Here is a 13889-nt window from a genome sequence, read left to right as displayed (position 1 = left end):
GGAGGGAAGGGTGATAAACCTCTTGATCCCACGTATAATGAGATACTAATCAGAAAAATACTTTTCTGTTACAATGCGACAATTTTGTTTCTGAAAATTTGAAAAACTTTTTGACTCGTATAGAACTTCCTACCCTCTAAGCATCGAGGGTTATTTGGGGCCTCCAAAAAAAAAACAGAAGTTTGAAAGTTGAGGGTGCCTCAATTTTCCTCTGCAAGTGCATGAGAAATTCCTCCAAAAATTCAGCTCAATTGGACAAAATTTGACCCTTTGGTAGACGGAAATTGGTGAACTAAAGAGTAATTTTTGGCAGGGTCAAATTTTGTCCGATCACACTGAATTTTTAGGCCTTTTTTCATGGAGTCACATTGGAAAATAAAAGTGCCCCCTCAAATTTCGAACCTAGGTTTTTTTGGGACGCTCTATGTGGGGGTGTAGAGCTTGTCTCAGGAGGGGAAGTCATGAAGTCCCCCCTCAGTCCCCCCTCTAACCACATGCGGCCACACACTGCCAGGGTGAGAGAATATTTATCTGATACAATGGAGACTGCTATTACATAGGCGTACTCAGTGGGAGGCAGCTGAAAGCAAAAAAAGCGAAGATGGAGTATGTTCAAAACGAAAGTTTTGAACAAATTTTCTTTTTAAAAATAAATTATATTAGTTTAAACACATGGAATTAAAATAAAAATAGTTATTTTTTCAAGAAAATTCTTTTAAAAACTAATAAAGCGCTGTCATTATTTTTTACAATTTTGGTTTCATTAAGTGTGCTAAAATTTTACGACTTGAACGACTACGGCTTGTCCCCTCCCAGTTTTGATCCTGGGTACGCCCTTATGCTACTACTTGTGGTAATGCGTTATTTTAGCAGTAATTCTTTCTCAGTATCTGAATCTCCTGACGAACTATAATTATAATGGAACAATTTTACTCTAATTTTTCATACACTCCGATTTCCGACTCCGAGAAGATTTGGGTCGATCATGAAGCGATGACGCGTTGTTGTTCCCACATTTAAAGCCTGGATTCAGTATTGAAACTGACCTACAAATTCAAGCCGACCCAATTCTTCCAAACATAACTTTTCCGAGGCGCGGTAGCGATCTAAAAGTTTGGTGCAGGTCATTTATGAATTAAATTAACAGTGACGATTCATGATTGCTCTCATCGAGAAGTAGAAGAGATTTTGGCGTCGGGCCGGTAGTGTACGAATCAAGGACGGGGACTTCATTATTATTGACGGGTTTCAATAAGTTCTCGCTCATTGGTTAACCTCTCGTTTGGCCTTATCCTCCTTACCGCGCTCTCGATCACCGACCAATTCTGGGATTGAGGTTTTCGAGACGTCAGTGCATGCACATCTACATCCACCGTCCGAGGCCCAACATGGATTTCCTTAAGGCTGGGCTAGTGATACTTTCCATGCTGTGCCTCCTTCCTTCGATGTGCCGGAGCAACTTGACGTACAGGAAATGTGAGTTGCGACGTTTTATTTCCTCCGGTAGATACATCCACTTCTTTATGGCATGCTGTTTGATCATTTCCTGCCGTGACGTAGAGATTTGGAATTTTTTGACCGGTTAATATCGCTGATTTATGATAAAATATAATATTGCTACAATCCTGTCGTAGTTTAAATGATTTCTCCAGTGTGCGTCATCTGAATCTCTTTTCAAGACTCCCGATTGGGAAATAGCTCCTGACGTCCGTATCGTAGCTAACAATATTGATTTTAACAAAGATATATTTTTACTAGGTATTGATATTTTTTTCCTCTACTTTGCCGGACATGGCTAATTATGTTATATTTGCTAAACAGTGGGGATATTGCGTCGCGACGTGTCAACGACGAAATCTGTCAACTTGTGGGTGGATATAATTGATGAATCCATAAGATGATTTCTTCTCATTGAAGCATTGTCGGTGGTGTTATACGATGAATATTTCCCGAATTTTACCCCGAGAACTCTGCATTATGAGCTGTCAATGCCGGCAAATCTGTGATTCCATGTTAACTGTGCTTTGTGCAGGGATTTCCAGTTCATCCATTGCGCGCTTAATAAGTGATATTGAGTTTCCGAAGAAGAGCTGTTGCGAATAGGGAGCATAGTATAGATACATAATTGGCAAGTGTTGATTTAAAAAATCGGAATTTGGCATTATTGTTTCCGGAATATCCACCGTAGCCCTACAATGAATAAATAAGCGGATCTCCAGAGCGGATGGGTTATTGGGATGAGCTCTCGCCAGCCGCATAAATGCGAAGAGTTTGAGAGTTTATTCTTTTATATGAAGGTGTCGTGTGTTGCCAGTGAAAGATACATATGAGGGGCGCGGAGGGCGACCCCCTCGTCTTGCGGGGCCACCCGCATTGACGAACATTGCAGAACCACAATTTTTTTCTTTTCGCAATCGCTTTTACATCGTGAGATGGTATAGTCCAGTCCATGTGAATAATCAGTTTTCTTTCTTTAACTTTGAATGTAAAATGGATTCATTCTTTTTTTACGATAAATGTATAGGTAGCTCAAAGATATCTTTTGCGCCCCCCCCTCCACCCCCTGGATTTTTTTGTATACGCACGATCGAGTATTTCTATCGCATCTGGTCAGCTTTTCCACCCTAGGTCTGAACTTTAAAAGGAATTAATTAAATGGTAGGTTGTTTTAATAGCAGTTAGAAAAAATCATTATAGCTGTAATTTAGTGAAGATTTTATTACTCTCAATTAAGTTTTATCATCTTTCATTGAACTTTCAATCAATCTTTAAGTCTATAGAGGCCAAGCCAACTAGTTAGAAATGAAGCTCTCTATTTCGGATGCTTGTGTGCCGTTCAGGACATATTTCAAAATATTTCTCGATTCGACTCACCCTTGATGTGGCTTGCTGGTTAAGGAGATGTATCACATTAAATAAACGTGATAAGGAATCACATTTTGGTATGTAGCGAATACGCAGGAGGGAAAGCGGAGCGGAGAAAGGGAGCGGTTGTATAAATGTCAAAAATAGAGATTTGATGCCGCCAAGATCAGCTGACATTGAAGGAAATCCTTCTCTGTGAGAAAATACGTGCGGGGACGTTGTAGGGTCTAGCGTTTCGTTTCACCTTTAATTGTGTCTCCGGAGTAGTGGCGCAGCGAGGGGGGATTTTGGGGGTTAAAACCCCCCCCAGAGCTCAGAGAAATTCTTAAGTTTAATCCATTTTACTTAATTGGATTGGTATTACTAATAGAATAGCGTAAGAATTATTTAAATATCCCTCAGAAAGCCGTAAAACTCACCATTTTGAACCGTCTCTCTTAAAATTCTGCAATTTATTAATCTCGCTCCTACCGCTTATCCTGGTGGGTATTCATACCCCCACACACCCCGGTATTAGTTGCACCTAAACCCCCCTCAATCTTAATTCCTGGCTTGGTCCCTGCTCCGGAGTGAACAGCAGAATTTGTCCACTACTACTACTGTACTAGTAAGTACTGGTCTCCGTACGTGAGTCCTACGTTCGCCAAAAATCCCTGGAATGCTAGTCCTCTTGGATTCGGGCCCTGAGGACTTCACCCCACAGACTCAAATCCTTGGCATAACAGTTAAAGGAAAAGAGGAATTCTCTCCCCTTCATACCCGAATGAAAGTTTTTAATCAGTTCTAATAAATTATTTCCTTGACAGAATATCGTCTATGAAAGGCGTGGCGGATCAACGTGTTCGGAAGCAACCACTAAATGAATTTAAAAATTTAAAATAAGTCACTCGGAGAGCAGTTTTCAGAGTTAAGACAGTCGTCATCTGGGGCCTAATGACGCATTTCATGTTGTCTATTCACCCTGTCTATCCCACCTCAGTTGTTTTGACCCGCCTATAGCAAAAGCATAAATTCTTTCCCTCCTTCGACAGTGATTATTGCAGTGTTACATAAGATCATAATTTTTTTCAAAGGCCAATGAAGCGTGGTTTACACAGTAAACAAGGTTCTATTAGAATCACGTGCTCAATGGGACTGGAGGATGATTACCACCCAATATCTTTGAGGGCGAGTTCTGCAGAAATAAATCTAAAATTGACAGGGTTTGCGGTTAACGTGAGACAAAGGAGGCAGAAACGGTCTACATCACTTCAAACCTAACCAGATCACTTCGTTCCGGTCTACACCAAGTGATTGAAGGAATACTTTCCTTCTTGATATATAAAAACGCTCTTCGCTACTGCATGGTAATTTTCTTTATTGCGACGAGTGATATTAGTTCACCATAGTAAGGGTTTTACAATTGCTGTTCGTTGTACCGTGGAACGGTTGAAATAAAATAAATTTCCCAAGGCCGTACTCTTTGGTGGGCAAAGTGGGGGGTGAGTAACTTACAAGACTGACAGGGGGTTAATACACGGAAAACAAGCTAAAACACAATGAAACTAAAGTACCGTGGAACTTATCCATCCATTATACATGCTTATGTTCAGGGACGCCGACTTGCAAAAAATATTGAGGGGGCCCAAACCGGGGATCTTGCCCCTGGAAATTTTATAAGTAGTGAGCTTTAAGTTTTTTCAGCATTTTAGAAGAGTCATAAGATCAACATTAGGGTCCTGATAACTTGAATCTCGATATCTGGATACTCCGGGGAAAATCGGCAAGCCTGACACATTTTTTCCTCAAATCCGTAACGAATTTTTGAGGGGGCTTGGGCCCCCTCAGGCCCCATGGAGTCGGCGCCACTGCTTATGTTAATTTTTGAAACTAAATCAGCGAGAAAAACCTTACGCAAATATACATTTTACTCTTTTGGTTTCATAAAACTAAGTCAATACCAGTCAATACGTTTCTCTGTGTGGGTAACATTAAAAAATTATATTGGATGTTAATTTGCTATCCAATACCTTTTATTTTTTTAAAGTACGTCTCATTTAGAGGCCTGAAGATGGTCGGAAACCCCGAGCACGTCTCGTCCGTCACCGTTATTGCCAATGCCCGCCTTCACTTCCGTCCGTTGATGCTGACAATCACATGTGATCGACCGCTCCGTCGCGACGCGTCGTTCGGGCTCCAACTATGTTAGGCTAGGGAAGGGGATCTTCTAGAGCAGTGGTTCCCAACCCTTTATGTCTAGCGACCCACCTTTTAATTTTTTCCATTTTCGCGACCCACCCATACCCCACCCATGATTACACAAACACATACAAATACGTATGTATGCATATTGTATTGGTATTCATACACATTTTGTCAATCTTTAATCAATATTTTTTATGTTAAAAAAATAATAAAAATGAAACATGCATAAAATTAAAATTATCTGGTGAATCAGTTAAATTTGGTACATTTTCAAGAGCCACGTCGCGACCCACTGGTTGGGAAACGCTGTTCTAGATTATCGCTTCATTAGTTTTAAAAATGTAATCTTATATCTGTAAAATTTTAACCCGCAGGGCCAGGGCAGTGTGGCTTATTTTCTTCTTTTTTAGTTAAGATAAAAACGTGGGTTTTTAAATTAATTTTTTTGTAATATTTACGACAGTGTAGTGTTCAGAAATTAACCATTTCATTCTACCTGTAATAGAATTATGATTTTATGACTTTCAATAAATTTCTTATTCAAAAAAGTTGGCAAAATCACCTGTAAATATTTCATGAGGAAGAGACAACAATTATTGAAATACCTTAGGTCTATTTATCACTTGAGGCGAATTAGGCGATTTTTGGTCCCTCCCTCATTACTGTGATATCGTGAGATTTGGCTCGACCCCCTCCCTCTAATCTCACGTGAGATTGTTCAAAATGTGTTTCAATGTAAATACGTTAATTTTTGTTTATTTGTAATATATTTTCATTTAAGAATAGTTGAGATAAGTATTTAGGACTACTGAGATGGTAATTTTACACTGTTAATTGCGGAAAAAAATGACGTGATGCAATTGGCAATAGCAATTGCCAGGACCCCCCTTTCCCTTTCGTAAGATTAGGTGAGAATTGGCTGGGCCCCCTTCCCCCTAAACGCCTCACATAATTAATGGATGCCCTCTTACGCGGATAGCCAGACAGCTCCTGCTTCATGTTTAATAACACTATTTCCTTGTCTAATTAGATGTTCGACTACTTTCCCTCTATATGCTCTCTTGACGAAGTAAATAGCTCCCTGATCAAGTGGTTGCACTTATTCCTTGAACTAGGGGAAACATGAACGACTTTCACGTTCCTCAGTTTCAAATCCGAAGTTAGAGAGGTGGAGCCATCAAAGAAGAGAAGAATTTTTCTATTTTACCTCCCATGATTGCGTCAGGCCCCTTGCTTAAACCCCGATTTTGGACGGCCGGTAAAATAGCTGCCCCTCGCTGGGTACACCCATGCCTCTGTAGATACGTGGAGTGCGGAAGGAGAATATAAAAAGGAGTTAGACTTATCGGCGTTAAAAATGTCTTTGGGTCTCTTCCTAGCCAACAAGAAAGTAAAACTTTTCTTCCACGCCTCTACCACGATCACGTCGACTGCCTCTTTCTCCCCACATACTTTGAGATACGTCAAATTCCATTGACGCTTAAATTTCGGATCAAAGAATAGAATGCTTTCAGGGATACCCGTCTTGCGCAACGTATTCACTCAATCCGTTGCCACAAATATAAAAATTTCGTGCAATTAAATTTCAATTTTATTGACGTGAATCCAGTAAAGCTAAGAATTTCTTCCATTTGGATCCGATCCTCATTCAGCTATGGGCACTCCACATGGTATGGTAAATGCGATGAAGATGTCATCCTCAATTCATAGAGCGAAATGTTTGGATAGGGTGGAGAGATTACTCCATGTGGGGATGGGGACAGAGTACCCAAAAATTAGTGTTCATTGGTTGGAAAATGAGCCAATGAAGTTCTAAATACATCGCTCTTCTAAGTGTTTAAGATAACTGTCCACCTGCTTCTCTAAAAATGAAATCCGATATGGAAAGGTAATATTAAACCATTTTAGAGGAAAACATGGAGCTCCCCCGTCATCGGGAACGTAAACCAATACAGGGAGTAATTTGATACGATTTACGAAAGGAAAATTGAGCTCCATCTTCACCACGTGCACTCTCGCAAGTGTAACCCAATACAGAAAGGTAATCTGATGAGATTATCGAAGTGACTATTTAAGCGGAATTGGGACGATGAAAAACTACGATTTTAGGCGCAGACACTCACCACCTTTCGTTCAACTTGCAATGGTGAATCAAATTAAATGCTGAGATTTAATTCAAATTATTGCACACTGTTGTGTAAGGACTAAGCAAGGAAAGCTGGTTGTGTGTAAGGGTTTCTAAGGGTTGTGCATAAGCGACATTTAATTTAAAAAGAGCTGTTCCGCGGATTTTCAGTGGAACCATTTCGATTCGTGAACCGCCTCGGCGGCGGTTCTGAGGGGAGCGCTAAATTTCCAAGCGCTCCTGCTCTGAGCGGAGCAACAGTCAGAGCCGTGCGGGGCGGAACTTCGGGGCGGAGCGGCTTCTCGTCCACTTTTCTTATGGTGGGAACTAGGGGACGAATGGAATGAATGCGGGACTGGGGCTCATGACGGGGCCCTCCTAAAAGGGGATTTGCGGGTCCGCCCCTGGAAAATTTTAGACAATGGCATGCCCGGCAATGGATTTTGACGCTATTCTGACTCACAATAACTAGATTAAAGTTAATAAAAAAATACCAATTTCGTAAGAAAAGATACAATGAAAAATGAGAATTTCACAGAATATAAAACTAATGATGTATTATAGTTCTAGTATCTATTTAGTGAATTGGTCACTTGAAACTGCTGAAATCCTCTGAAATAACCCTTTCGAATAATCCTTTCAAAAAAGCATCAGGTTTTCTTTTCACACCCGATACCTTTATTTATTTTTTATATAAAACTTTGCACAAAATATGCTTTAAAAAATGCAATTTATGAAAACTTGGAATTTTGTAATAGCGGAAAACTTTGGTTCAAGTAATACTTATCTGGGTCTTTTTTATTGCACATTTCATACACGCTTCACGATAGACGAGAGCCCCCTAAGCTCGGTTTTCTCGGCTATTGCCGACCAGCCGACTTGGCCAGACCCGCCAGACCACTCATAGTGGAAACCGTCTGAGTTGACGAGGGCTTTCACGGAGACGTCAAGTTCCCTTCGTGCCCTCCGCTCTGTAGATCTCGGATGTGAACCTCTTCAAATCCCGGAGCGGAACAGTTAAGATGCTACAGTTCTACTTCCTGATTAATACATAAATATCGATGGAAAAATTACCTGTATATGCGAAATAATAAGTTTTTTCCTCAATAATTCGTTCCAGAAGGCATGGGCGTACCCAGCGAAGGGCAGGGGGGAAGGCGCATAGGCGCCGACTCCATGGGGCCTGAGGGGGCTCGAGCCCCCTCAATAATTCGTTTGGGGGGGCGGAGCCCCCCCATTAATTCAAGAAATTAATTAAGTTATATTATGCAGTGGCGCCGACTCCATGGGGCCTGAAGGGTCCCGAGCCCCCTCAAAAATTCGTTATGGGTGTGAGGAAATAATGTGTCAGGCTTGTCGATTTTCCCCGGAGTGTTCAGATATCGAGATTCGAGTTATCAGTGTTCTAATGTTGATCATATGACTCTTCTAAAATGCTTAAAAAACTTAAAATTCACTACTTATAAAATTTCCCAGGGCAAGATCCCCGGTTAGGGCCCCCCCAATATTTTTTGTAAGTCCTGGGAAGGCGGCTGCTCCCCCTTGAAGCAAAAATCGCATAAGTCTTTAAGCGAAATCAGTACTGAATTTAAACGAAAGCATTCAGCAAATTTTCTTTAAACCCATGAAAAATGATATGTTTTAGTACAAGATATGTAACTAAAATGAAACTATTTTTTTAAGGAAATAATCTCATAATGTCACAACTTGGTTTGCCCCCCCCCCCCTAGACCATGGTTTACCCCTCCCTAGACCATGGCTTGCCCCCCCTAGTTATGATCCTGGGTATGCCCTTGCCAGAAGGGTAATTTTCATTTTTTGGGCCCAAGTGCAGACTTCGTTGTAGGGAGTTTTCGTAATTAGAGGTGTTCGTTACGAAAGTTTTTTTTGCGTGCATTGTCCATTGGAAGGGTCCAGGACCAGTGGGGAGGAGGTCCGGGGGGTTCGGACCCCCTCTGAAAAATAAAACATAATTACTTTGCTTCAGAAAATATAACAAAATATTGAAAATCACAAATCTACAAAATATTTTTATGAAAAAACAAGTTTTTTTCGATTATGAAAGGTGTTAAAATTAGTTTAAAACCCTCTACTTAGTACCCTGGTTTTAAAAAATTCCCCCCTGGCTTTGCCCCCCGGTCCCCCCACACCAATTTCCTTGCTTCTCTTTTCATTGTATAGAAGTTTTATTGTAATTGGCATTTTATTTGTTTTCTTACAGGAAGTGTCTCATGCATTTTATTGAGGTCTGACTTTATTGACTATCTATCTTATGTTTACTCTACTTTTTTATTTCCAGATGACATTAGGAACAATATTTGCGATACATTGAAAGATACTGATATAATATTGTCATATGATCATGCAGTGATTCTCAAGTATTCCCTTGACAGCAAGGGACTGGACTATCGTCCAAGCTTCTACTGCAGGTATAAGGTTCTTTCACGGGAAAGTAACATGGGAATCATTGCTATTGTTCAGAAGATGAAGTTTAGAAAGTTGTCTGAAGAAATGTGTATTGATTATTTGAAAGTAAGTCTAACTTTTGTTAACATTTCCTTTCATGGGAAAATTGCATGCTCATTCAGGACTTTTTGAATTCCCTGAAATTAGTTCTCCCTCTCCTGTTATGCATATCATTCAATTTTTATTTTTCTTCATCTTTTTTCTCATGCTGTACTAGCTAGAACTAAATATAGAATTAAATCTGTTTATTGCATAAATTTTAAAATAATCATTTTGGTATTTATTTCCCATTTCAGATAAAAATTGATGGATTACCAACTTGTGGTCATATTTTGTTTGGTAAAACTGTGGACAAAAATGGCAATATTACATCTACATATGAAAATTACATAAGGAATAAGTACTGGACCCAAGGAACTCATATACAAGGAGATAACACCCTAGAAACAGAGATGTCCCTTAATAACCACAGGCCTCAAATAAATGACACATTGGAAATGGAAGTTGCATATACTGGGTTCCGAAGTAAGATCATTATAACTTTTTTTGTTGAGCTTTTTAGTATGCATTCCAGAGGTAATATTTGATAATGTAACTAAGGGTGAATACGATGCTATCATAAATCAGGATGTTACTATCTTTTTTATTTCATATGTATTTTGAATCATATTCCTGTGACCTTGATGTAGGTATGTAATTGATTTTCAGGAACACAACTGTAAGAATGGTTCTTTAAAGCTGGATTTCTCTAATATTTCGAGAATTGTTATCCAAAATGTATTTCTAGATTTCCTATTTCTAAGACATTTTTTAGATAGTATGTGTTAGAAAACCGAAGTTCAGTGTAGTTCAAAATCAGTGTTGGGGCCGGGCTAAGGTTGGATGGGTACCTAACCATTCGTATTTTGATGGTGGTATTATCCCTGTCTCCAAGTGGCACTCAGCTTAACTTGAGGGAATCAAGAAAGTTCTAACTACTGGGGCACCTGGCAAAGGTCTCCCAGCCAATAAGGAACCAGCCCACTAGTTAAAGTCTTGACAGGAATGTAAGTGGTGTTGGTTTTTTCTATTCAGATTGGGATTTCAATCATTTACCTTAATAAGGAGTGCGAAAGATCCACAGAGAAAAAATCATTCGCCTTGACCGGGATTAATAAGGAGGTTTCCTATTATTTTTTATTGCCTAAATCGAAAGATTATTACTCCTGGAGTACGTATTTCACGCTTTTAGATTTTTAAATGACGATATCTATTTTTCGCGATTAAATGAAAAGTGAAAATTTTCAAGTGTGCGAAAATGTGATGGCTAAGTATGAATGCTGGGAAAAGCCCGTGTGATGTATTTCTGGTTCCTGCTGCTGCCTTGTGAGGTGACCTTGGAGCAACGCATTGAGCGCCACTACCATGCAGGCTGCTAGCAGAGAGCAAAGTACCCAACTAGCATGTAGCGCTTGGCTTAAATAAGGATTATTATTACCCTATCAAACGAAGGAAACTTTCCGACTATTGGCAATTTTAATAGTGATTATTAAGAAATGTTTCCCTGAGCTCTGTGCCTCATGCACGCATTGGTATTCTCAGACGATGTAAAACTCCTATCTAGTCGTATAGAAACTAGGTCCCTGTGACGTCACGTGGAGTGGCATCGCATGGGCGCCAATCTGGCCTTTTTCAAATGAGGATAAAATTGACCCTTGCAATTCGTCTAAACCAGTATTTCTAAAACCAAATAATTTGTATATTATGAATTCACTTATGGTGGGTAACGAATCGCAATCAATGCCTTTTGTTTTCTTTGATGAAGGAAACTACCCTATTGCCAATGGCTGATGCTCAGCTTAAGAGTATATTTTTAATGGAAATTTTATGCATACTTTATCATTTTTATTCTCCTTTGTAATATACTACATACTACTGGAACATTACATTTATAGGACAAAAGCAGCATACAAATTAGCATATCCGTATGACATCCTGTCTGCTCCTGGATTTCCCTCATGAATGGTTGTTTATTGGAGGGCAGGCTTTCTCTGGGGTCTGGGAGAGGTTAGGAAATTCTGCGAAATGGTTAGTAAATGAAATAGGTTTTGAGGAAGTTCCATTGTAAAACAGAGGAAAAATATTTTTTGTCAAAATTATAAAATATGGTGCTCTTATAGTTCTTGTCCTTCAGCTGAGGAATAAAAAATATCCTGGAAATCGATAGTCTTACGTTTTGAATAGGAACTTATGGACCTACTGGTCTCAGCTGATAAATAATTATGATTTCTTATAATAAATTTTTCCTCTTAAGGCAACTGTTTAAGAGGTGCATGGTTGTATGTTTTGGTGCATTTAAAACTGAAGATTTTTATTGGCTTCTTTGATGATATTTGCTGTATCATAGTAAAACTGTAGCTTTCAAGAAGGATGTACATAAATGTTATTTTGACCAGAAACTGATGTATCACACATCATAAATGAAATGTTCATGGTAGGCATCTCAACCAACTATTTTTAAGTTACATATTTGCAAATAATGCGTTAGCAAAAGCAAAAGTACCTTTATACCTTAGGGATAAGTTAAAATGTTAAAACAGTTTCCTCAAGTAGGTACCTGGGAAATTATAAATTGTAAAATTTATTTGTATACTGACCTGTATGTTTTATGTCCAAAATTTACTTTTTAACATTGATGATTATCACATTTGACGGTAGTATTTTTCAAAACAATATTTTCAAGAAATTGGAATTAAATACAATATTTTTTGTTGTTACTAGAGAACTTCCCTAGTTTTAATTATTGTGTATCAAAATCAATACAGGCTGTTGGTGGAAGTATGGGCATCCTCACCCAAATTTAGTAGAGGCATATTGCTAGTTCTATACAATCAGAATACATATGTATGTATTTACTGTGGAGTAAAAATTCAAGCATGAGAGATATTGATTTTTTAAAAATCTCTGCAGACATTGAGGTGCGATGCTGAAATTATCAGTCATACATGCATCCATAGGTACTGCAACTATCTTCTTACATTTCTTTCCCAGGATGTTATGAGGGAGAATCCAGTGAATGGTTTGATTGTGGTCATAATGTTTGCATCAAGTCATCTCTTGTCAATGATGGTATTGTCAATTGTCCTTTTGGTGATTGCAGAGATGAGGGGAACTGTGAACTTGCAAGAAGTCAACTCGATAATGTGAGTGTTCAATTGAAAAATTCGAATTGGTTATGTTAATAATTATTTTTTTTCTGTTTCCATTAGTTCTGGGGATGATAAATGCATAATCAGTTCAAGAATTACGGATTGAAATTACTTTCATTTAAATTAAAATTCAAAGCTACAATATCTAGCATCAAAATTGCACAAAACTAATCTTGCAGCGGTTTGAGGAAGGTAGCAAGTATGTATGTACAGGATTTACAGGATCACACATAGAATGCTTAATATTGAATCCATCCCCTCCCCTTCTATATCCACCCTTGATTTAGTGACTGTTATTTTGTCACTTTGGTGATGGAGGTATTGCCTATTTCATCGTAGTTACTCTGGGAACATTGGAATAAATTGGTTCTTCTTGTATGCTGCTTACTGAAACATCTTTTGATGATATATATGACCTATGTTACTTAAGAGTTTATGATACTTGCATTTTTTAACCAATTCAAAATACAGATTTCTTTCATAACACATAATGCATTTTAAGACTGTATTGTAAATGACTTTTTAAATGCATTCATGTGATGTTGGAGTATACCATATTAAATATGTACTCAGTTTTGAGTAAGTGTTTGTGGCATAAATTTTGATTAGGCATTAAAATTAGAGTTCATGCTCATTATTTATAAACAATGATGAATGAGTCCTCCATGTATCTATCTGCTAAAATTAAATTTCCATTCTTTCAGGAAACTAAATAAGAGATGCAGATTAACATATGTTGACTTATGAGATGCTCTTGAGTGATTCTCCGGCTATGGCTTATGAGATAATACACAAATGAGAAATATTAATAAGTGCATCAATTTTGTATATATGAATACATATTTGTGATAAAGATTTTTTTAACCAATATAATTTAATAAATTTTGTGATTATAAAATTTCATTCTATAATCATTCTTGATAATTTTAAGGCTTTGGGCAAGCCATCAAGAATTGTAGAAGTTTATTATTTGGTTTTAATCTTGTCATAGAGTATTGGGTTAACTAATTGTAAGTGGCACTCAGGAAATAAGTTACTACTAGCCAGGGACACAGCTAAGA

The 13889-nt window shown here is 38.4% G+C and overlaps 1 protein-coding gene across 1 annotated transcript; it reads left to right on the top strand.

The window, feature by feature from the left end:
* Positions 1–1322: 1322 nt before the first annotated feature.
* LOC124158980 lies at positions 1323–13731 on the top strand. Its single transcript, XM_046534431.1, has 5 exons — positions 1323–1476; positions 9474–9706; positions 9937–10165; positions 12671–12822; positions 13533–13731. The coding sequence occupies exons 1-5, from the start codon at positions 1356–1358 to the stop codon at positions 13542–13544; spliced, it is 747 nt and encodes a 248-aa protein (XP_046390387.1). The 5' UTR covers positions 1323–1355; the 3' UTR covers positions 13545–13731.
* The last annotated feature ends 158 nt before the right edge of the window (positions 13732–13889 follow it).

The sequence above is a fragment of the Ischnura elegans genome, chromosome 5 (assembly GCF_921293095.1).
Source record: "Ischnura elegans chromosome 5, ioIscEleg1.1, whole genome shotgun sequence".
Lineage (NCBI taxonomy): Eukaryota > Metazoa > Arthropoda > Insecta > Odonata > Coenagrionidae > Ischnura > Ischnura elegans.
Note: the sequence above shows the minus strand (reverse complement) of the source record. Positions and strands in the feature narration are given on the sequence as shown.

Coding starts and splice junctions, on each gene's coding strand:
- LOC124158980 (XM_046534431.1), top strand. CDS start 1,356: ATGCACATCTACATCCACCGTCCGAGGCCCAACATGGATTTCCTTAAG. Junction 9,707..9,936: donor TGTGTATTGATTATTTGAAA/GTAAGTCTAACT, acceptor TTCCCATTTCAG/ATAAAAATTGATGGATTACC. Junction 10,166..12,670: donor TGCATATACTGGGTTCCGAA/GTAAGATCATTA, acceptor TTTCTTTCCCAG/GATGTTATGAGGGAGAATCC.